The sequence below is a fragment of the Columba livia genome, chromosome 7 (genome assembly GCF_036013475.1).
Source record: "Columba livia isolate bColLiv1 breed racing homer chromosome 7, bColLiv1.pat.W.v2, whole genome shotgun sequence".
In the NCBI taxonomy this organism is placed as follows: domain Eukaryota; kingdom Metazoa; phylum Chordata; class Aves; order Columbiformes; family Columbidae; genus Columba; species Columba livia.
The window spans coordinates 32,366,527-32,390,855 of NC_088608.1; the positions used below are offsets into that span (position 1 = coordinate 32,366,527).

The 24,329-nt window shown below is 37.1% G+C and overlaps 1 protein-coding gene across 10 annotated transcripts in view; it reads left to right on the plus strand.

Moving 5' to 3' along the window:
* Window positions 1-24,040, plus strand: part of LOC102091186 (sperm-associated antigen 16 protein) — a 53,630-nt gene extending 29,590 nt beyond the window's left edge. For 4 of the 10 annotated variants that reach the window (XR_010473737.1, XR_010473738.1, XR_010473735.1 and 1 more), the window contains 3 exons: window positions 142-293; window positions 15,393-15,495; window positions 23,379-24,040. Coding sequence is in view for 4 of the 10 variants with exons in the window: in XM_065069080.1 (XP_064925152.1) it covers window positions 142-293; window positions 23,379-23,417 (191 nt within the window). In the remaining 6 variants the exon portion in view is untranslated. Of the gene's footprint in view, window positions 1-141; window positions 294-11,323; window positions 12,891-15,392; window positions 15,496-23,378 lie in introns of those variants that run through there. The other 6 variants (XR_010473740.1, XM_065069081.1, XM_065069083.1 and 3 more) reach the window with 2 other exon arrangements.
* The last annotated feature ends 289 nt before the right edge of the window (window positions 24,041-24,329 follow it).

The window sequence follows — 24,329 nt, forward strand, 5'->3', positions numbered from 1 at the left end:
CAGTAACCTGAATATCTTTAATTTAAAAGTGGTGTTTCTTTTAGAGTTTTGCATATCTAGCTAATACTGAGTAGAGGGGCGTATTCCAGAAGAGTAAGTAAAAAATGCATTCTGATTATATTTTTTGGTTTTATTTTATAGCAGGCCATGAATATCGAAGGAAGAAAGGGCTGGAGGGTCCCACTCAGAAAGCTCTTCGGGAAGCCAGGCAGCAAATAATCCTTGATGCTGAAAGCTCTTCATGTGATCCAGGCAAAAATGCAGAGAAGAAGAGAGGCAAGAGATATCCAAAGGTATGCAGCATTCTTTCCAGTTGCTCAATGTCTCATCCAAAGAAGTACGCTTTAAACTTTTCCTAAGCTGTGGTGAAGGATACCTGTAAACAAGACAAAGAACTCTGTCTTTTGTAGTGACAAATGCTTAGTAAAAGTAAACAGGACAGGTAGGAAATAAGGGTTTTTATTCTTAATATGAGTTTCTATTGCAACTAATTTTTCAGGGAATAATTGGAACTTTGATTAGTTGGAGCTGGCATGCTACTTTTTGAGAGTGATGTAATCATGCTGCAGAGGAAGAGCACTGGCTATTAAATGCTCATTGCTCTGTTAAGTTTCTTTTTTACCGGAGAGATTGTGACCTATTCTGAAGTGCTTGTAAATGCTTCAAGCATTTCAATCTGTCTGGTTCAGTTGGGTCTAAAAAGTATAATATCTGGGAGACTAAGGGAAAAAATAAGGTTATTTCTGAGAAATCAGTTATTTCTTAGTAGTCAAGGAAAGTTTCTAAGCTTCAGTATACTAAAGCTGTGTTGCTGTTTCGGTTCGGAAGTTGTGTAAAATCAAAATTACACTTGATTTTTTAAAAATTTATTTTCAAAATGAGTTATTTATTCTGCTTGGTTAGTTTATTGAGATTACATTTTAGGACTATATAACAGTGCTTTTTATTTATGCAAATCAAGGGAAACATTCTAATATCTAAAATTTCTTAGGCTCTTAAAACTGTTGCTGTTACAAAACTGGTCTGTCTTTGAGAACCACAGTTAAGGGTTTAAACTGTGTTTTTTGAGAAGATAAAGAGCTTTGGCTTACATTAATGTAGTTGGAATCAGCTTCAGTCTTCCCTTTCCCTGTTTCCACAGAATGTATCAGATGACTTGTTTTTTGTATGTTTCTATCTGGGTTTTGCAGGGGCATGTCTTCTGGCAGTGCACCTCTCCTTTGATAAACATAGTGTTTTGTTTCTGTTTTCATCCATTTTCATTCTGCTGAGCCTGAAATAAAAATATATCTATATTTTCCATTGCTTTCTGAAACACTTAACCACATATTTGAAATAATTCTTTGTGCTGTCTAACTACCTATTAGTATCTGACTATTACTGAGGCACCTGCCAGTCAATCCATCTCTATTTTCTGAATTCTTCATTCAGGGGTTAGAAACTTCAATCTCAGCCTCTTAGGTATTCTTTTTATTTTGACTTGTGAACAGATGAGAATTTCTTGGCTGATTAATATTTTTTTTTGTTCCTGTTTCTACTGAAATAATTGGAATTTTCATAGTAAACTTCAGAATATATAAACTCTACACAGGTAGAATGCCTGTCTGGCTCTTTCTTGTTCTTTGAAATTCATGAGCACTGTTAGCTGCCTGGTTCTGGCCAGCAGCTGTGTTTCTGCAGATCTTGAGTTTCCCAAATAAGTCCTACCAGAGGCCCTGATGTCTTTATTTAATCAATGGGTTAGAAAACTGGAGCAGCTGCAGAAATAAGACATTAGAAAATACAGGCATGTTTGAATGTATTAGACTTTACCAGGGCTAAGCAATTATCTTAAACTTTAGGTGTGAGTCTAACATGATTTACAACAATGGAACAATACCTTTTTTCACTTCAAATTTCCTGCGTGTATTATTTCTGAATATTTTCGTTCTGCTTACAAAGGATACTCCCTTTGATACTGCATGTGAATGGTCTTATTTCTTAGACTGTTAGAAATAGATGGCAGAGGGAATGATAAGGCTGTAGGGTGTAAAGGGGTGAGTTAAAATTGTTTAAAACAAAGATACTCATGAAATCCTCTCGTGTACTGCATGTTTATTGAACTGCAGTTCTAAGTTACTTTTTTTCTTTAAAACAGTGCATCCTTACTCAACAGTTTAGTTGTATTTATTCCAGTCAAAAGGATTAGGTATACATGAGTGCCTTGCCTGCCTTAGATCATTTTAGGTGATATTTGGGAATCAAACTCCTATGTGGTGCCTCAAATCTTTTGATGTATCTCAAACAGTCTTTTAAATTTTACTGTGTCTTCTGTGACTTATATTCTTACAATGATTCAACATGGCAACATCTTTAGTGAAGAGTGTACTGAAAAATAATATTCTCATTTACAGTAAGTAAAACAACACTTTAAAAATGCTTGTGTTTGTTGAGGTGTAGTGTTTGCTTCTTTTTTTTTTTTTTTTAGGGGTTAAAATTGACTTACACCTATTCAGATTAACATTACGCTTCATTTAAATTTTCTTTATACCACAAAGGATTTAAAAGTCAGGCCACAAATTGGTCAGTTGCTGGAGTTCATGTAAAGAATACATAAAAGAAACAAATGCAGTTAAAAATCGTGTATCCAAATAGTGCATTTATGGCAAAATAGAGAAAAAGAAATCTGATAACAGGAAATCTAGGTAAAATTTGCTGTGAAATATTGTTTAGCTCTTTTGAGTAAATGTCAGTCAATGTTTAAAGCTTACAAAAGCTGAGTGAATGGTTTATCCAATCTTAAACTTTAGGCGTTTAGATTATATGACGTTTAGTGAAAAGGAAATATATTTTGTCATGAAATTGTATCCTTGAGACAAAATTATAGATGTCAATATTAACTGTACTGTTACATAGGCGTGAACTATGGTGATAAAAATTATTTATAAGCTCTTCCGTGTCTTAGAGCTAAATAGTGATCTAATAAATGCCTGTGCTTATTTTGAAGTAGATGCAAATATGACTCATAGCTGAGCTAGAACATTTACTTGAAGGACAGACATACATTGTGTTGTTGTAATATCCTATAAAAGCTGACACATAATTTAAAAACAAAGGTCCCTTTGATATGAAGTTTATCACTGAAATAGTGAAAAAGCGACTGGAATTTTTCTGAGAGAGAATGTATTCTCCTGATTTTAAAATCTTTGTTACAAGACTCAATTAAATTATACAGTAACAGGCAATTAGGCTAAACTGTTTATATAGCTAGCTCTTAATATGCCACTATCAATAGCATAAATATTGTTAGATTAAGAATGTGCATAGATAACTGCTTTAACCTTATAAATTAATTAAAATGCACTCACAGGTCATTAAAATTATAGAGAACATTTCATAATATGATTTTTCATTATCCTATTGAAATATATTTTTCCAATTTTTATATTTTTCTTCTCTCAACTTCCTTGCAGAGTACCTGCTATGTTTGATTGCTTTTATTAGTTATTAGCAGGGTGATTGCAGCTTCTTTACGTTTGGTAAATTCTATTTCCAAATATGTATTGCAACACAATTTTATTTTCTGAATTTTAATGTGATGTAAAACTTTATTAAAAGGTCTATTGGACATTTCTGGAGTTGAGGTGTTACATGTTTATGTGAAACAGATTTGGAAATTATGGTCAATGATATATTAAAAAACAAAACCAGTTGATCGGAGGCAGCTCGGTGGGTCCCGATTAACCGATTAAGTGAAATCTTTGAGGTATAGAGAAGCCTTTTTTTGGTGTTTGTTTTTTTTTTTTTTTTTTCCTCTAAATCGGGCACTTTCATTCTCAAGAGACCTGGAAGCTCCCGGCAGCCCTTGTGAGAGCAGCTGATGTGGAGTAGGCGTTACTGCGGTGAGGGCGATCACACCCCTGCCCCTCGCCTTGAAAAAGCCTCTGGGAGGGCAGGGACGTGTCGCTGCCCACCAGGCGCTGGAAGGGGCAATCGGCTTGTGGCGCGGGTGAGTAGCACCCACGCTGTGCTGCAGCAGCAGATGTGGTAACTCGTGCACTAGGGCGTAGAGGTTGTCACCTTTTGCTAGTTAGACTCTCTCACCTATTGCCACTGTCTCATACTGTTGTTGACCATGGTCTTGACCAGAAAGAGAGCTTCTCTGAAGAAGACTGTAGTAACTCAGACAGACAGTCTGCTCCGAACTGTGGCTGTTCAGGTGTCAGGCTGCAGGGAGTGCCAGAGCCTGCTGCTGCCAGATGACGATGGCCGCTATCCCAACTGTGTGAGTTGTGAGCAGGTGCAAGATCTGCTCAGCATGGTGGCAAAGCTTAAGGAGGAGATTGAGATGCTGAGGAACATCAGGGAGTGTGAAAAGGAAATTGACTGATGGAATAACTCCCTGGCATGCTACTCAGAGAGGCTCCAGGGGGATAACCCCCAAAAGGTGATGAACTCCTTGCTCTGTCGGGCAGAGGGAGAAGACCTGAGACAGCTCCTGCCCTGTTGCTGTTGGGCAGAGGTAGGGGACAGAAAATATGACGAGGGTTGGAAGTGAGTTCCAGTTCGGGGCTGTGGGCAATCCCCTTCCCTACCTGCTTTGCTTCCCCAGGTGCTTCTCCATAATAGGTTTGAGGCCCTGGATCTTGAAGAGGTGAGGATGTGGTGTAAGGCCCACGTATGAGGTCACATAGGAAGAGGCAGTTGACCCTACACCTCAAGACCGCTTCAGATAAGAAAGAAAGAAGGGTTATTGTAGTAGGCAATTCCCTTCTGAGAGAGATGGAGGGCCCAATCTGCAGAGTTGACCCTCATCATAGGAAAGTGTACAGTCTACCTGGAGCCCGGATCAGGGACATCACCGGAACGCTCCTCAACCTGGTGCACCCGATGGACTACTACCCACTGCTGATCTTTCAGACAGATGGGGAGGAAGCCGCATCCCGCAGTCTGAGGGGAATGAAAAAAGATTTCAAGGCCTTGGGACAGATGGTAAAGGTCTGGGGATCAAGTGATATTCTCTTCCCTCCTCCCAGTTTTGGGTGTTGATATGGGAGGGAATAGGAAAAATTCAGTCTGTAAACAGTTGGCTACAGGACTGGTGCTACAGGCAGGGCTTTGGGTTCTTCGATAACGGCTGGTTTTACAAGACACCAGTCCAAACAGTGATACATGGGAAAGGTTTATCTCACAGGGGCAAAAGGAGGCTGGGACAGGCATTAGCAGGGCTCATTTGGAGAGCTTTAAACTAAACTCAAAGGGGGACTGGGGTTGTAGCTGGGCTTGTAGGGCATCACTTGAGAGATCATGAAGGCTGGGAGGCCTCCTATACCCCTGGGGTGAAATCGATGTGCTCAGCTCGCTCTCCAAAATGCCTGTAGACCAATGCGTGCAGCATGGGGAATAAGCAGGAGGAGTTTGAAACCTGTGTTAGGGCAGGAGATTATGACCTGGTGGTAATTACAAAGATATGGTGGGACAGCTCACGTGACTGGAATGTGGTCATGGATGGCTATGTAGCCTTATCTAGGTATTCCTGCTCTGGCAGGGGGATTGGACTAGATGATCTTTCGAGGTCCCTTCCAATTCCTAGCATTCTATGATTCTATGTCTTTTTCAGGAAAGACAGGCCAGCCAGGCGTGGTGGTGGAGTTGCTCTTTATGTGAGAGAGCAACTACAATGTATTGAGTATTGTCCAGACACGGATGATGAGCGAGTTGAGAGTCTGTGGAGGAAAGTTAAAGGGCAGGCTGGCAAGGGTGATACTGTTGTGGGTGTCTCTTATAGGCCACCGGATCAGGATGAGGAAGTTGATGAGGCCTTCTACAGACAGCTGAGAGCAGCCCTGGTTGTGGTGGGGGATTTTAAGTTCCCTGATGTTTGTTGGGAGGACTACTCGGCCAGCCAGCCACAGTCTAAGAGGTTCCTCCAGTGCCCTGATGATAACAGGGAACTGCTGGAGAGAGTCCAGTGCAGGACAACAAAGATGATGAAGGGAGTGGAGCATCTCCCTTATGAGGAAAGGCTGAGGGAGCTGGGTCTCTTTAGTTTGGAGAAGAGGAGACTGAGGGGTGACCTCATTCATATTTACAGATGTATAAAGGGTGAGTGTCACGAGGATGGAGCCAGGCTCTTCTCGGTGACAACCAATGGTAGGACATGGGGTAATGGGTTCAAACTGGAACACAAGAGGTTCCACTTAAATTTGAAAAGAAACTTCTTCTCAGTGAGTGTAACAGACAATGGAACAGGCTGCCCAGGGAGGTTTTGGAGTCTTCTACTCTGGAGATGTTCAAAACCTGCCTGGATGTCTTCCCCTGTAACCTCATTTAGGTGCTCCTGCTCCAGCAGGGGGATTGGAATAGATGATATTTTGAGGTCCCTTCCAATCCCTAACATTCTGTGATTCTGTGAAAAAAAAAAAAACAACACAAAAAATAGCTAACCCAAAAGTGAAATCCAATGACCACGCAAACATGTAATAGCTTTTGTAATTATTAAGACTTGAGGTCAAAATATCACATGTAAATGTGTGTAAAACCCAAGTTCCTCCTCAGTTCTGTGGAAGAAAGTGTACAAAATTTAAAAGAACTACTGATACTGTGCTCTCAAATAGAAAGGAAGCTGAAACCAAATGATTACTTAATCAGATTGAGGCATTTTGAGACATAATTGGAAAGATGAGGTCCCAAAATTATTAGGCAGGGTCACAAATGAAATAGGTAATCATTTTGTGTTTGTAGTGAGGTTACTAAGAATGCACTGATTAGATATGCAATAGAGAGAAGATGACTGACATCATCCCAGATAATACGAGAAATACATATTTCTACAGACCTTCAGTGGTACAGGAAAACTCCAGACAGGTAGCTGAGAACACAGGCAGCTAAGAAGATATAAAATCGCAAACTAGAGAAGGAAAAAGAAGATACAATGCCTGTATTTCAAATGAGATAAAAAGCAGAAACTAAGATATTACAGAGTAGACAATGTAACTTATGTTACCGAAGTAATTTGTAATGAAGAAATGAAATTTTATCAAACATCCAGAAAAAGGGAAAGAAGTAACAGTGAAAAAGGATTTGCAAGGAAAAAAGTTTTAATCCAGTCTAAGTTTATACATATATCAGGATAAGAGGGCTCATGGGTAGAAGAGTAGTGAATATTGTAACTTTATCTTATTCTTAAGATACAGGAGCTCTTATGTTTTTAAGAAGGCTTTGAATACTGGCTCACAGGTCATTCCTATTTGCAGCTGTGGAAATCTGGCTGGACAGAAACTTTCCTAAATTACTGGAACACAGACTGGAAACATGCAGATATGTTGAATAGGCTTTTGCTGGGGTATGTTGTCATTAATGATCTGGAAAATGGAACAGAAAATATGCTGATTAAACTTGCAGACCAAGTGAACTGGGTTTGGTGAGGGTAGAACTGCAAGTGCAACTGAGGAGAGGAGTGCAGCTCAAAACTTGACCTATTGGAGAATTGATCTAAAGAAATAACATACAGTGTAAGAAAAGGTATGAAATTCTACCTTAAAAAAAAAAAAAGATCGAATGTACAAATACAGAACAAGAAAGAGTTGATCAAATACCTTTTAGAATAGGCTCTAGGGTTTGTATGAAACAGGCTTAGCATGAGTTAACAATGACATGATACTGAAAATTAGCTGAATACCATACTGCTGTGTAACCCAGGAATATTGTGGGGAATGTGGACTATTCCTCTTGCTTTGTTAAGCTGGCATTTAGTTCCGGCTGCAGTGTTGTATTCAATTTGATCACAGCTCTTCAGGTGACAAGTGGAGCATCTACAATAGAGGAATAAGAACAATTAGAAGTCCATGAACGTAACTGTCAAAGAAAAGGGGAAAAGAGAAATTGCGTAGTCTACAGAAAAACAAACAAACAAACAAAACAACAAACAAACAAAAAACCAAAAAAACACAAAACACTAAGGGGAGAACAGGTTACACCTTGAAATTTAAGAGAATTCTGTTAAAAACAAACAAACCCATGATGGAAAGAGAAATAGAATAGAAATCAAAGAAGAAAGATTCAGATTACATATTAAACAAAATTGATAGTAGTAAATGGTGGAATAGATTGTCAAGAGAGTTTGTGTTAGTGGAATAGGAAAGACAGATTTTTCTGAGGACTAACAAAGGTGCAGTGTTCCCTTGGGAAAGGAAATGTTCTGATTGACCAGCAGAGGATCTGCTTAGTTGGCATTACTAGTTTGATTCCCCCCAAAAATCGTACTTAAGGAAAGAAACATTCAGCATTGCCTTAAAGGAGCAGCTGACTTCTGACATTCTATTAAAGAACAGGAATATCAGACTAAGTTTGTATAATTCCCATTAGATTTGCTGGCTGGGGAGAGGGGAAGGGTTCTTGTTGGTGCCTGCAGGTGGGGACACCTCCAGCAGATGTGCCAGTGGGAGCGGGGGGGCTTGGGAACCCATGGGTGCAGACTGAGCTCTGGAACAAATGCAGCATCTGCAGCTTCTTGACAGTGGGATTGTGATCCACATACACAGTAGGAGCTGGTGTTAGTGTCATGGAACTGGATATTGAGCAGCAAAGAGTATGTAGTTTTAGAATATGTTGCCTATTTACTTCTGCTTATGGGATTAATGTTCTGTGAGTCAGATGTTAAGAATATGATCCAAGATTAACTGGATGTAAGCTAAAAAGTGTTCTTCAGTTGATTTTGGTGGACTTCAATTTAAAGGGATTAGATGTTTTGTTAGGTGTACTTTTTTAAACCCTATAGACTTGAAAATGGTAAAAATAAACTTTTTTTTTGATGAAATCCATGCTTTTGTTTTATTTTTGTGCATGATACTCTGTATGTAATAGATGATGTGATGATGGCTTTAGTTTTAGGTTTTGTTTAAATGTGTTTTTAAATGACAGGCCTACATGGAGAAAATAGTGTTTCAGAATGTTAGCTACAAATAAAGGTGTTTATCACAATATTTATACGTCTGTAAAAAAAAAAAATCTATAAAAGGCAACATAGATACAGTTTTCCATGCATCATTGCAGCTTTGTTAAATCTAGGTACCCAAAGCTGTGTATTTCTAGAAATAGATTGTTAGATTTTTGAAGCAATTAGTACTTGATAAAATTACCTTGCAGAGCATCCTGAGGGTGTCTATGTGCTAAAGAATTTTGTGTGTTTTGAGTCATTACATGCTGCTAAGAATAATAAAATAACAGGCCCTTGAGACTGAAAACAAATATGGAAGAATGTTGGAAAGCAAGATGCAGTATTCATATATTTCTTTCTGTAGTTGCATATCAATAGTGACAGATTCTAGAATAATAGCCAGTCTTCTGTGAGGCTGTGAATCTCACTCTTGCTATAATCATTTGCAAAAATTGCTGATAATAAAACTTCAGTTCCCTAGAAAAGGGACATAGTGAAATTATATTTAATTTAAGAAAAAATTTTCAATGTTGCTGAGATAATACGAAAAAAATAATATTAAGAAAAATCAAAATACTTTAAAATTTTTGGTTTTATTTTTGTTGATAGTGGGTGCTGTTGCTGTCTTCCTCAGTAGTTGGATTCCTCCCCTGTCAAATGGGGAGAGTTGGGAATTGTGTTGTACGTAAGGGTTTGCTTTACCCCCAGGAGTTCCTGCAGTGCTTTCTCTCATTCACTTGGGGCTTTACAATAGGATTTGACTTTGCACAGTTTAAAAGGGAGCTCAACAACAGAACAAAAGCTTCCATAAAAAGCATGCACAGCAGGTGGTGAAATAATGCTTGTACAACCATCAGTAATGTCAGCTTTGTTTGGCCTTTGAGACCATAATTGAGTAATTTCATTAACTCTGTTTTCCCTTTAATTAAAGCATCAAAACCTTGACGTTTCTCTTGGAGGTTGTTTGGGAATTTCAGAGGGCTCAGGAAGGAGAATGCTTTAGTTGTGTTTATGCTTTCACTGGAAAATGTATACAGTGCTTACACTGCGTTATTTTTGAAACATGCTGGGTGAAATACCACCAGATGGGATTCTGCTGGTAAAACGTCGCTGTGCAATTGTACTGCTGTTTTGAATGGTACCTCTTACCAAGGTGTCCCTTCTGTTAAAGGAAAGAGAAATTGCTGCACAAGACATACGGCAGTGCATGCTTGCCTGGGTACCTTTGTTGTGATGTTATTGTCACAAAGTTCATTACACTTGAAAAACTAAATTCTACAGAAGTCTATTTGCAATTATAATTCTTCTGTTATTTAAGGTCAGTTTCATAGTAAAAATTTTGTAATGCAAAAGTTGGGAAGAGTTGCATAATAATTTTTGAACCGTAAACACATAGTTTTGGTTTCCAATACAACAAAGGAATGATCTAGTTAGGTATTTTGGGGTATTGATAAAATACATCTAAAATATTTAGTTAATTTTAATTGATATACAGTTGTAAATTGAAGTGTTCAGAATGACAAACATATCTGAATTGGGGGAGCAATCACCACTGTATTTTTAAAGAAACATTCTTCCAGAAGAAATATTTGCAGTACAAAATCCAGCAGCTGACTTACATTGGTGTTCAGGGATGAGGTTAAAAGGAACTACTGCATCATCTTAAACAAGAAATAATAGATTGAATGAGGCCAAAGTTAACAATACTAATTGTTTTTTGTTTTTCCATTTTGATGTAGTTTGGCTTAAATTACTCATGTGTGAAACTGGATCCCTTTCAAGTTACTGAAATGTGATTGGAATATGAAATAAGCATTTAGACCCCTAAAATCGGGAAGGAAGGGCTCAGGTGCTCACTAACTGTGGTATTTATATTTTAAATTAACTATTCAATATTAAATTATGGATTTTAGTGTTACAGTCTTTTTTCCAATATTTAAACAAAGCCTTTGCATATGTAAACATCACTTTAAGGAAAATGAAATTCAACATTAGCATTTAGTTTTCATGGTAACTAATCTCTCTAACATACCAGAAGTACCCTGGCAGGAACATGCACCACCTCACCATGTGCAGGGTTGTTTGTCTTGTGTATACAAACTACTTCTGGGAGTAGAAAGTACTGTCTTAATTGTTTCTATTTGAATACAATGAAATGAAATGCTAAGGCTCTATTTCAAACAGTTTATGAATTAATAATCAGACTGTTTCCTCCAGAAAATTTAATTATTTTTCGTTAGTGTCACATAGTATGAAGATAATGTTAATGGGTCACAGAACTTTTCATAATTGAATCTCCAGTTCAAATCTAGGCTTGGTAGGTTTGATCATGATTTGATAGTTGTTGTATAACCATGGATTTGTTCATCTTCTCTTACATGCAATGACCATAGTGAAATCTCTCAGCAGGGAGACTGAGGTCCGATGAAGTACTGAAGATTTATAATCTTCAGGAGGAACAGCACTGGGATGCAGAGAAGCTGTTAATGGCCTTTCGGTGTTATCCAAGAAAGAGCCTCTGAGATTGCTGCCTTCCACCTCCGTTCATACTTTCTTTGTCCTTAACACCAGCTCATTTTATTCAGATCACTGAACAATTGTCAAATGGTAACACCTTCACTCCCGTCAAGTAAGAGTCTTGCTTTCCTGAGGACAGGTTCCTTGGTGGAAGATTTCTGTTGGAAACTAATCTGTAGTGATGTATATACACATGGATTTTTTTTTTTTTTTTATGCCAGTGAAACAGAGAGAACTTCACAGACTGATGTTTAGACAATAAAGGTGGATCAAATCTGCTGTTGCTAAATGCAACCAGTTGTATAAAGCACAACTGCTCAACAGCGTACCTGAACAACAGGATATAGTTGTGGATGCTTCTGTATTATATTGCAAAAGTATTTGGTTTTATATAAGCGCAGTTTAATGTCTTACTGTGGAGTTTGGCTGTGATCTCTTAGAGCTTTGTTCTTGGGGCAGAAATGTGCAGTGTGTGTTTGCGTGTGTGTTGAGGGGTTGTGTGTTTGTGGTTTTTGGTTTTGCCGGGGGGGATTAATTGAAATTGTTTCACATCTCACCTAAAATAATGCTTTTTTTCTCTTTCCTTTCGCTCTTCCTTTCTTCTCTGTAACAGCTGCCCTTCTCTTTCCTACTTCTACGTTTTTTGTAAATACTCCAAATTCTTTCAACTGAGGTGCTGAATTAAAAAGTTATTTCCATGAGTTTAAAAGTCTAGTATAGAATTCTGTTATTCAAAACAGGCCAGTGATAGCTGTATTACAATATACTCAGCAGGTGACTTCAGTTTCCATTTTTTTTGTATACTTTGTAACATTTCTCTGTATTTGTTTACAAGTTACCATCTTGCGTATATACAGTTCAGATAATGTGCTCTATATTGTAAATCATCCAAAGCAGATCGGCCAATCAGACACTTAATTCACTACATATATGAAGCTGCTTTTATTTTTGCAGGAATGTTTCACTTATGGTAGAAAGCAAAACCTACCCAATGTTTCTGTGGCACCTGTAAAGAAATTGTTCTCATAAAGCAATACAGCAAAACCTGAGATCAGTTGCTGTGATTTAAATTTGTCGATCAATTTCCGCAAATTTTGCTAGGTTAAAGAGTAAAAGAACAAATAAACAAGGAAAAAATCCCTGTATGTAGTGTTTTTAAATTTGGTCACATGTACCAGTGGTGGTGGTTAACGTGTGTATTCTTTGTGTACGCTGTATTTGTATTTTCACACTTCTGATGTATACTGATTTTTTTTTTTTCTTTTGGTTTGAGTACTTAGCTCTTGATTTAGGAACAATGCATATAGCTATGACATCTCTCTCAGCTGTTTATGTGTGTATATATATATATATATATATATATATATATCTTTTTTTCATGCTCATTGACTAAGAAAATGGTCATAAAAGGATGTTTGTACTAGTGAAGATATTAAAAATACTGCTACTTCACTCTTAATGCAGAAATCATTCATATGCTGTATGGTATACATACCCTGGCTTGGACCCAGTGGAAAAATGATTAGAAAAAGAGCTGCACATATCCATGTTGATGTCATACTTAGGGAAAATACTGCAATTATGTGTTTCAGCATAGATCACAGGGTTGGTGAATGTGAAGACATTACATTATCCTTGGTTTTGCTTTATTACAAACATGAAAAATAGTATTGAAGATAGAGATGGAATAGGAGAGATTTTTACTTTTAAAGATTATCCTTTGGTAAAAAGAACCCTCATTTTGAGTTTGGATGCTCACTTGGAGTTTTTGATATACAGTCGACTGTTAAATGATTTTGTCCAAACAAATAGTAATTTGAAAGAGATATTCTCTTGAGTCCCAGCACATAAGGCTTTGGCAGCTTTTTCTTCTGCTGCTCCTGTTCTGTTGACTAAACTTCCCCTGTTCTGATCTGGACCCTCCAGTGTCTCTTCTCTTTTGCAAAATCATAGTGTATGGCTAATTTTTTTGCCTGCCACCAAAGCTTTGGACAACCATTGTGCCTAGAATTCCTTTGATCTCAAAAATCCACCCAGGCTAAAATAGTTTTGGAAATAACAATGAAGAGGAGCTGAAAGGGCTTTGTTGGCACGATTGTTTATTTATAGAGCTTTGCTTTATTTTAATGGAACACAGCCTATTATGTACTAATAAAGTATTTTAGGAACTGTGTAAACACAAAGAATGAGAGGAGAAGGCAGACAGTATTTGGAAAATATTTAAGGTTAATTGGATCCTGTGTTGTGTTCTCTAACTCCTGTATTTTTTCTAAAAACACAACCAAACAAATTTACTTTCATGTATTCTTACCCTTGGTGCTATGTTAACTGATTTTTTTCGTCTGAGAATCATAGCAAGGAGCTCTTTATTTTCTGTGTGTAGTTTATGTCTATTTTCGTCAGGATACACACACTGTAAGCTTCCAGCCACCATCTGGTGATGTGTCCGATCAGGCAGCCACAGTGGCAGTGAAACGGGCTGGACGTGCCAAAGCTGGTCTGAGGAGCTTGGCCCAAACGTGCCAACACCCGTGCAGGAGACTGTTCTATTCAGCTAAATCAGCTACTCAGCGATGCATTAGATTGTCTTAAATTTTATACCTTCTGAAACAATCCCTCTATTTCTTTAGAATACAAAGTTTATTTTCTTAAATAATTTATGAATGTCAGAAAGGCTTTTAAGTTGGAGATTCGGAGCTATAAATATTGTTCCTAATATTACAAATCCTGTTCTTATTACTTTAAGAAATCTTTTTACTAATTGGATTCATTCATCATGAATTTCATGCCAGAAGTTACTGTAATAAAACTAATGAGAGGAAATAAGGGTAACTTTTTTGTTTATCTTCCCAGCCAAATGTATTTGAATATGATTTAAGTATGTCATTGGATTGTTCTAGTCAATATATTAATGACACAGCTGAGATCTGGTTTTATTAGTGGTATTTTTCTGAGTCTGCATCAACTCTAATTTGTCTATTTTAGCTACACAAGTATGTGCCACTGTTTTACTAATGATAGTTGATCTACTTGTAGTTTAGCATCTTAATGTAATATAGCTGCACACCCCATACATGTAAGCCATTTACCAATGTCTTTTGAGGTTTCCAATTTTTTATTCTCAAAATAGTATCTATACATTTAGCAGAAGTTAGTATCTAAAGATCTGCGAAGGTGTGTAGGTTCTTTGTCACAGAAGTTAGTAGGAGTAGATGCCTAAGTGCTTTTGAAAATTTAAGGCTCATATGCTGGGACTGGGTTGATATTATTGTATGATAATTTTTCTAAGCATGATAAAGAGTTAAACATCCAGCTTCTGTTCAAAGCCAGCTATCATTATATCATTATATCATTATATAATTTTCTGGTAATCTAGTATCTTAATATTCAGTTAAACAGATATAGTTTGGTGCCGCTGACTAGGTTCTGATTTTCTGCCCCTGTTTTCTCTTTTCTGCTTTCTCCTTTAATTTTTTGCAGAGAAAAATGCTTTTCTTGTGGTGATTTTCTGCCAGTTTTTTTCAACTCCAGAAAAAGGATAAATATACATATAATTGTGGGAATGATAGAAACTGAGAGAGGAATTATGTTTGTTTTAGTGAGTAGTTGATCTGTAATTCTGAATGTACCTGTTGTTGTTCTCCATAGTACAAAAAATGATCTTTGCAGTACCTTAAAAAATCACCAGTGTGATTGCAGTAAATTTGAGTCTGATCTGGAGGCAGAGTATTACAGAATTTCATCAGTTAAGGGCTGGAATTTGGAGACTTTATTAGGATTTCCTTCAGGGCAAATACAAAAGAGGTCCAGAGGTACATTTTATGGCTGAAACATTATGGGCCTTTTATCGCATGTGCAGCAATGGCTGTGTTCACATAGAAAAGATCTTTAAAAACATATTAAATGTCTGTAGTAACTGCAGTTCCTTTGAGTAAAAATTGTATTGGGTTTTTTCCAGTGCCTGCAGACTGAAGGCAGAAGCAGAACAGAACTTGAAATGGTTTAAGGTATTGGTGTTACAGCTGCAGGTAAAAGTGAAAGATAAAAGAATGATATGACAGGTGAGGAAGACAAGGCAGCTCAATGAGCAAGATGACCGTATCTTTGTGGGGTTTGAAATAATTATTTTTCTCTTAATTTTGTATGCTGATAAGTTGTGTATCCTCTAAGGTGGATTTCTTTGGAGTGTCTACTTCTCAGCTTGTTTTTTCCAAGTAGTGTCTCACTCTCCTTATATCCAGACTGCCTTTTTGTTTTTCTAAACCTCTTTTTATCCAGAGTTTCTCTCTAGAAATGTCCTGTGAATTAGAACAGGCTGGTGCAACTTGTTATCAGAAAAATTTTTGATTTTTCTGGGTAGTGTTGGGTTTTATCTTTCTCTCAATTACAGATATTTTAAGCATTACAGTCAAAACCATGGCCAGTGAATTCTGTGGGTTTTTACACACTTGTATCTCATAACTGGCCATAGCACTACTCTCTGAGCCCACAGAGGTATATTGATGTATAACGCTCTGAAAAATTAATAAAGCTAATGTCCACATTCTTCATGCTCATCTGTTGCTGTACCTACTGATGAATGAAATTTGACATCTCCAATAAAAGCTCTGAAACTGTTAAGTCAGTTCCCAAGTGCCTAGATTTAGAAAGAAATTGCAAGTTGTCTGTGGATGAGCAGTTGTGGAGAACAGTGGTCAGGTATTCCCTCTGACTGTCAGAGTGGGTGGAACAGCTGCTGTGTATGAAGGAGTAGCTCTACATTTGGGAGAGGGAGACCAAAAAAGACAAATAGAATCCAGTTCAGTTTCAAAACTGAGTTGGTTTTGAGGGGCTAATGGTAATAAAAAGTAATACAAATTGTTACTTGCATTCTTACTGAGGATATATTATTTTGATTACAAAACCCCTCAGATCTATTGGGTAAACCCTTGCTGGTTTTCAGAGTAAAACTCAGTTTAGGTCCCCATGCCATCTGTCCTAACTCACATAAACAAGTTAGTTTTATATTGAGAGCACATGGACTAGGTTTCAAGAATTAAATAAAATCTTGTGGTTTTATATCCCATATGAAGGAGCAGTATTTCAGTTTTGTAGCTTAGGAGTCGAGTGTTACAAAAACTAATTCCATTCTTTCATCTCCTTCTGTACTAAGAAACTGCCTCAGTGAGATTGTGCTAGAAATCTGTGGATACTTCTGAAGCTGTCTTTAAGATGTAAAAGTGACTCATGAAATGGAGAGCTAGAATAATACAGAAAACTAAAAAGTGTCTATCATTAGTACATTATAATTTGCCATACAAATCAATCTAAATAAGATTACTGATATGGTAAAGTCTGAAATGAAGTCTTAAACGGAGAATCATCAAATGTTTTCAGATATGCTTTTTGTTTCCTCATAAGCTATTTAGCATTTTTATATGTGACTTGGGGAATGAGGGGAGGACTGGAGGAAAGCAAATGTCACTCCAGTCTTCAAAAAGGGCAGGAAGGAGGACCTGGGTAACTATAGACCGGTCAACCTCACCTCCATCCCTGGGAAAGTGATCTCAAGGCACGTCAAAGATAAGACGGTCATTAGGGGCAGTCAACATGGCTTCCCCAAGGGGAAGTCGTGCTTGACCAACCTCATTGACTTTTATGAGGACATAACAAGGTGGATGGATGATGGCAGGGTGGTGGATGTGGTCTGCCTTGACTTGAGTAAGGCATTTGACACAGTCTCCCACAGCATCCTTACAGCTAAACTGGGGGAGTACGGTCTGGATGACAGGGCAGTGAGGTGGACTGTGAACTGGTTGAAGGAAAGAAGCCAGAGAGTCATGGTCAATGGGGTGGAGTCTAGCTGGCAGCCTGCATCTATTGGAGAGCCCCGAGGGTCAGTACTGGGGCCTGTATTATTCAATATATTCATCAATGATTTGGATGAGGGAATAGAGTGTACTATCAACAAGTTTGCTGATGACACTAAGCTGGGAGGAGTGGCTGACACACCAGAAGGCTGTGCTGCCATCCAGAGACCTGGACAGGCTGGAGAGTTGAGTGGGGAAAAATTTAATGAAATATAATAAGGGAAAGTGTAGAGTCCTGCATCTGGGTAGGAACAACTGCAGGTTCCAGTATAAGTTGGGGAATGACCTATTAGAGAGCAGTGTAGAGGAAAGGGACCTGTGGGTCCTGGTGGACAGCAGCATGACCATGAGCCAGCACTGTGCCCTTGTGGCCAGGAAGGCCAATGGCATCCTGGGGTGGATTAGAAGGGGGGTGGTTAGTAGGTCGAGAGAGGTGGTTCTTCTCCTCTACTCTGCCCTGGTGAGACCACATCTGGAATATTGTGTCCAGTTCTGGGCCTCTCAGTTCCAGAAGTACAGGGAACTGCTGGAGAGAGTCCAGCACATGGCAACAAAGATGATGGAGTGGAGCATCTCTCTTATGAGGAAAGTCTGAGGGAGCTGGGTCTCTTCAGTCTGGAGAAGAGGAGACTGAGGGGTGACCTCATTGATGTTTACAAATATATAAAGGGAGAGTGTCATGAGGATAGAGCCAGGCTCTTCTCAGTGACAACCAACGGTAGGACATGGGGTAATGGGTTTAAACTGGAACACAAGAGGTTCCACTTAAATTTGAGAAGAAACTTCTTCTCAATGAGGGGAACAGACACTGGAACAGGCTGCCCAGGGAGGTTTTGGAGTCTCCTACTCTGGAGAAATTCAAATCCCATCTGGATGCCTTCCTGTGTAACCTCATCTGGGTGTTCTTGCTCCAGCAGGGGGATTGGACTAGATGATCTTTCGAGGTTCCTTCCAATCCCTAACATTGTGTGACATGCTGGAGATCTTTTATTTCATGAAGAGACCAGGGAGGTTAGAAGAAATCTGGATCACTTTGTAAACTAAACAGAAAAGAAAAAAAATCTACTTTTTTACCTAAGTGTCTTTTGAAGTTACCTAGAAACATTTATATGGAGCAGGTGTCCTTACTGGAAAGGAGTGATGACAAATGAATGTTGTAAATGGTTGAACTAAGTGTCTGTATGTGGGGCTTTGCTGAAGACAGTGATGCAGTGCTGATGAGTCTAAGGCAAGCAATATTGAGGTAAGGTAGGAAAATGGTATTATTTCTGTATGTGATAGCAGAATGATTAGGGTAGAAAATATGAGGCTAGCAAAAATCTGAAACATGTCCCATTATGCAGTCTGTTTAGTTTCAAAAATGTGAGGAGTGTCTTCATCATTGGCTGTGATTATCTACTAAAGGGAATGAAATATATTCCTAATAGGACTGTTTATTTAGCAGACAGAAGTAGAATAGGATTCAGTAAATGAAAATTGAATCTAAGGACATTGTGAGTTAGAAATGAAGTGTTGGCTTTTAACCAAGAATGTAGTTAGGCATTTCACAAATGTACAGGCAGTTACAGTAAATTCTTCAATCTTGAAAATGCTGATGATTTCTAAATAATGGCTTTTTAAAGCTATGTCTAGCTCCAGTAGAAATTAATTGAAGAAAGTGCAATAGCCTGGGTTTTATGTGGTCCAAAATAAATTACAGATGTTGTCAGGTCTGGCTTTATAATATGTCTTGACGAACCTGGAACAGACGGACTTTCTTGCACTTAAAGGCAGTTTTTAGCAGTTTCAGTTTCAGTACTGGCACTTTTGGAAGCCGGTCTGGCAGCACCTCACTTGCATCTCCTGTAGTATCCGCTTCCTGCAGTGCTGAAAATATTTATGCTGATTTACAGTGATAGATAATCAGTGTTATCACTAATTGATATAGTACTTATTGCTAACAGCTATTGTAATCAATTAATTAGCTTTTTATTGTAAAGAATCCATTACTCTTCAGTATTGGCAAGTTGAGTGCTCTGTACCCACATGTCAACGTACTCTTACAGCTTTGTTGTCATCATTTATCATCATGTGGAGCTTGGAATAATCGTTACTACCTGTCCTGAAACTGAATCAGTATGAGTAAGTGCAAAGGGGACTAATATGGACAGCATCTGCAAAGGATAATTGCAAATAAATCAGTAACTAATGGTCCCTGAATGTGTTTACTAGTTCATTGTAGTGATATATGGGCCTTTGTAAACCCTATGTGCCTTATACCAGCTATTGAGATGATTACAATATGTACTGTAGTAATCTGAAAAATAAGTGTATACTAGATACTGAGAGTATAAACACAAATTTTGAAGTTCCTGATAATTCCTTAAAAGTGGACTATTAATTTCAGGAAAAATGAAACTCCTTTGTTAATATTGGGGAAGTTAATAAAAGAATGGCAGAATTTAAAACTTATTTGAACTTCTATCATCAATAGGTAACACTATTACTAGGTGGCAGGAGAACCTTTAGGAGAAGATACATTTTTTTTCTTACTGTTCAGGATAAGATCAAGTCAAAATAAATCATCCAAAAAAATTGTTTTTCCACACTTTTTGCAGTGCATGTGTTAGAAATAAAATAAAAATAAATTCTGATGAGCTGTACTTTGGAACATCTCTAGATGAATGTATCATCTTGTACTAGCTTAAAGGTATTTTGTCCCGTTTTGGCTCTGCTGTTTCCATACAGTTTTCCACATGCACTCGTGATGTTTTTTGGGTGGGAGTTGCTGGCACTTTTCATCCTCTCACATTTTGCACATAATTTGTAGGGAAAGTACTCATAGATCTGAGACTCTAACCATGTGTAATTGCTGCTGCTTAGCTTAAATAGTCTGTGTAAAAAGTCTGTCTAAAATTGCTGGTAAGCCTGGGAAAACTGCATATAAAGTAGAAAAATGTAGCAATTTTTGTTTGCATGGGGTTTGAGTTTCATGGCAAATCTATCCAATAGCTTAATGCAAAGAAAATTGATCTTACTGTTATTTCAGCACTCTTAGGCTTATAGTATTGCCATCCTGATTAATGGGAAGGTACTTCTTAGGAAAGACACACCATGTGTGCTGCAGGAAGGAATTAGTGAAGAAACATTTGGCAGTATTTTTGTAGCATCGAAACATTTTGATAGCTGATAAAACTGATGTTCATTTTAATTATGCTGTGGACTAAACTTCATAGTGACTTAACAAGCCTGTGTTCAGAAAATATTGTGAGTTATTTAGTAATTATAAATCAGCATTTGACATATCAGCCTTAAGCATGACAGGGCCTGTATGGGTAGCAGTCTTTTCACTTTCTATTTCTTTTAATCAACACTTATGTCAGGTGGCAACATTTTCTTTTTCCAGAGAAAAGTTATTTTTTGTTTTCTACCTTGAAGAAAAACATCTACTACATGCAGTAATATTCAAAACTGGTAAATTATGATTCTTCCTCTTGCACGTTGGTTTTATATATGGCCACATACATACATGTGTATGGAATTTATATATTCTGTATCTATTCAATGCACAATCTTTATAAGAGCTGTGATATAATTAAAAACATTTGATATTTATTATAGAGCAATGCATTAGTCCTACTGTTAAAATTAAACAAACCTATTTCTGTAAAACACATTTGGAAATATTTTAGTGCAGTCTTACTACGTTTAAAGAGCCAGTGTTTGCCTACATAAACCTCTCATCTTCCCAGCCTACTGTGCAATTACAGTGTTTTTCTAATGTGCATTGGGATTCTGTACATATGGAGGTAGATTTTATATTTTCAGGTATTCAGAGGTCCTGTATATTCCTTGATGGATAGAACAGGGGAAAAAACAAATGAAGCCAAACAAACTAACCAACCAAAAAAACCCCAAACAATTAAAAAAAAAAATCCACAACGCAGAGCTGGTGACAGTCAGGATGAACTTCAGAAAATAAAATATTTGAGTGGAAAGATAATATGAAGAACTAACCTGGTAATTCCACAGAAATGTAATACTGACAATTCTACTGTGTAAAAATAGTCATTTTGTCTTTAAACTGATAAAAGTTTAAATTACTTTGTTGCTTAGTAATTCTGGCAGAAGTAGATGCAAGCTAAATATTTTAAAACTGTTTCAAAACAGATAGTGTAATTAAAAATCATTAAGGCAAAATTTAGGCCAGAAGTTTTTCTCCCAAAGATGGTTTACGGGTGCGATAGCTACTTGTATGTCAGAAAACGGAAGGATTTTGATGTCTGTCATATTGTCAGCATTATCTCTTTAACATGTGTAATTTATTTGTGTGGCATATGCAACATGTGCTGCCGTACCTTAAGACATTGCTGAAATTTAATTGTGCTGTATTAAACAATTTACAAATTAAAAGTATTGGTAGAAGTTTCTATGTTTTATTGCACTACTGTTTATTTTAGCATTGATCGCAAATATAGTAGCTTTTTCAAGTGTAGGCCTTTTAAAGGAAGGCATAGGGAACATCTCTGAGAATAGCATGTGGTTATATGTGACTTATAAAACTGCTATGGACTATGAAAGTCCAGGCAACCAAATACATGCCTTGTATGGTAATTTATTGCAGCATTTTCATTAATGTTATTTTACTTCTCCTTGGCAAATGATCAAGCTGAGTTTTGTAACAGTGTTTTCACTTGTTTATGCAAGATTCAGTTGTGTAGTTGTGCCGTACATCTGTATTGTGTGAACATAGATATGTTTTGTGCCTTGTAAAAGATGGATTATCTTTATAATAGATAATACTATTTAGAAAAATGGGCATATTCTATTTTTAAGATGTGGCAGTGCTATGATGACAAGAATCGGGTTAACACATTCAGAGTTGTTATCAATAAAATGGTACAAACTTTATTCTTTCAGGTGTTGTGATTTTATATTAATAATTCCTGTTAGTGGTTATTGGAAGTAGATATTTTAAATCCAGGCATACCAGTACCGTGTAGACTTAGTTATTGTACTGAATTGCATAATTTTAAAATAAGAAATTTTATTTGTTAAATTTCCACTATTAAGGAGTAGAAAATTTCATGTTGAGACTGTAACTGAACTCATCACTCAACTACTAGTGTGTTCATGTACTTAGAACAATTTAACTGATTTCTCACTTTATTGACTCAACAGAGATTTTTGTCATGCTATATCCTGTAACAGACTAGGAAAAACAAAAGAAGGGATTAAATTACATTTGAGATAGCTGGGATGGTAGAAGTCATGGAAGAAGCTGCCTATAGTATTTCTGCACACCATAGATCCTTTCTAAGGTAGAACAGGTCTTCGCTGAATAGTTTGAGGACTGTTCCTTCTCTGGAAAAATAATTTGTTGATCTTTATAAAGCTTAAGTATTGGTTTTCTATTCAGTGTGGGTGCAGAGTATCTTAAATCTACTAATTGTTCTGTAGTCAGTCTTGAGCAAGTGCATTCTGTAGTTCTCAGCTCTTGGCCATGAGACTCCAAGCTCTCAGACCTCAAAGCAATTCTGCCCCTCTGTGGGCATTTGTCTCTAGGTCATAAATTATGTTACAGTCCCCACATTTGACTGGCATGTTTATCCTTAACAGCATCATCCACAATGATGTTGCTTTAAGCTGACAAATGTTTTACTAATGTATTTACTGAGAATTTAAGTTTTAGAAAAAAATGCTACAGTCGTTTTCTTTCTGTACATTTTGGGCAATATGTTTTGCATATAGTTTTTTCTTTTATACTTTTACTTTCTGAAATAATAGCAATGAAGGTCAAGCCATAGTGCTAATAATGGGAAGTTGTGTTTCAGTGCTGGATCTTTTTATAATTGTTAGCTTACTCTTATTCTTCAAATTTCTCAGATTATTAATCATTGAGAAATATGGTTTTAATAGCCACAATGGAAGAAATGAAACAGTAGGGAAGTGCAGCAGCTTTCAGTCTTCAGATTTGTCCTTTTTATTGTAGACAAACAATTTCTGTAAATTTATCAGTGAGTACTAATGAGAGCTCTAGTCAAAAAGGTATCAAGTGTCTGTGGTATAGTTACACATTTGTAATAGTACTACTTTCTCTTTTCTTCATTGCACAGGCAGCAGCTGCAGGAAGACTTGATTTGGCAGATCCTTAAAACTGACATTGTCAGGAGAGTTTCAAGTTCAAATTTACTTTTAGCACCAGTTCACAAACTGTCTGAAGAGCTGCATGAATACCTGAGTTCTGAACATGAAGACCGAAGAGTTTTACCATTGCTTTTTTAATTAATCTGACTTTTACTACATATTACATATTACCTTCATGTTTATTTTATTAGAAAAAGGAAAAATTGTCAGGGTTATAAACTGAATAAAGAGGATTTATGTGGCTAGAACCTTTGTAGGTGCGTTTTATGTTTTTTATTAGCCAGCCAAGCAAGGTGTGGTATGCAATAAAAGTTTTACTATGCTGTCCTGCTATTGCTGTCAACTTGCTTTCCTTACATCTCAGATGTTTATAAAATAAGTATGGTCATGATTAAAATAGTAAAATAAAGTGCAAATCTCTTGTAGTACAATTACTATAGACACTGGAACATATTGAAATAGAGTTGTTTCAATGTTAAGAATTGTACAACATTGTCTACCGAATGCTTTGGCTACTTTCTGTTCAGTGGGTGCACTGAAAATCTTCATTTCTTTCATACTGTGTTAGAAAAGAATATTTTACTCCTTCAATTACAGAAGACGTGAAAAAGAAGATATGATAATGCTTGACTACTGTATTTCATATTAATTTTCTGTCACTCTTGCAGCAAAGCACTTAATATTCAGTAGTTTCCTGCTTAGTATCTGGTTCCTTTTGAATCCAACTATCTCCATTGCACCAAAACTAAACTGCGCAGGGGACAAGAGTATCAGGATTTTCATAATGGGAGAGAGGGAAATGGGAACAGGTTTGAATGTCTCTATCTTACCTTGAACCTTAAAATAAGTAGTGTTTTACATAATCTTAATGGGGGCCATTATTCACATGTTTTCTCAGGAAATTTCAATATATTGACGTA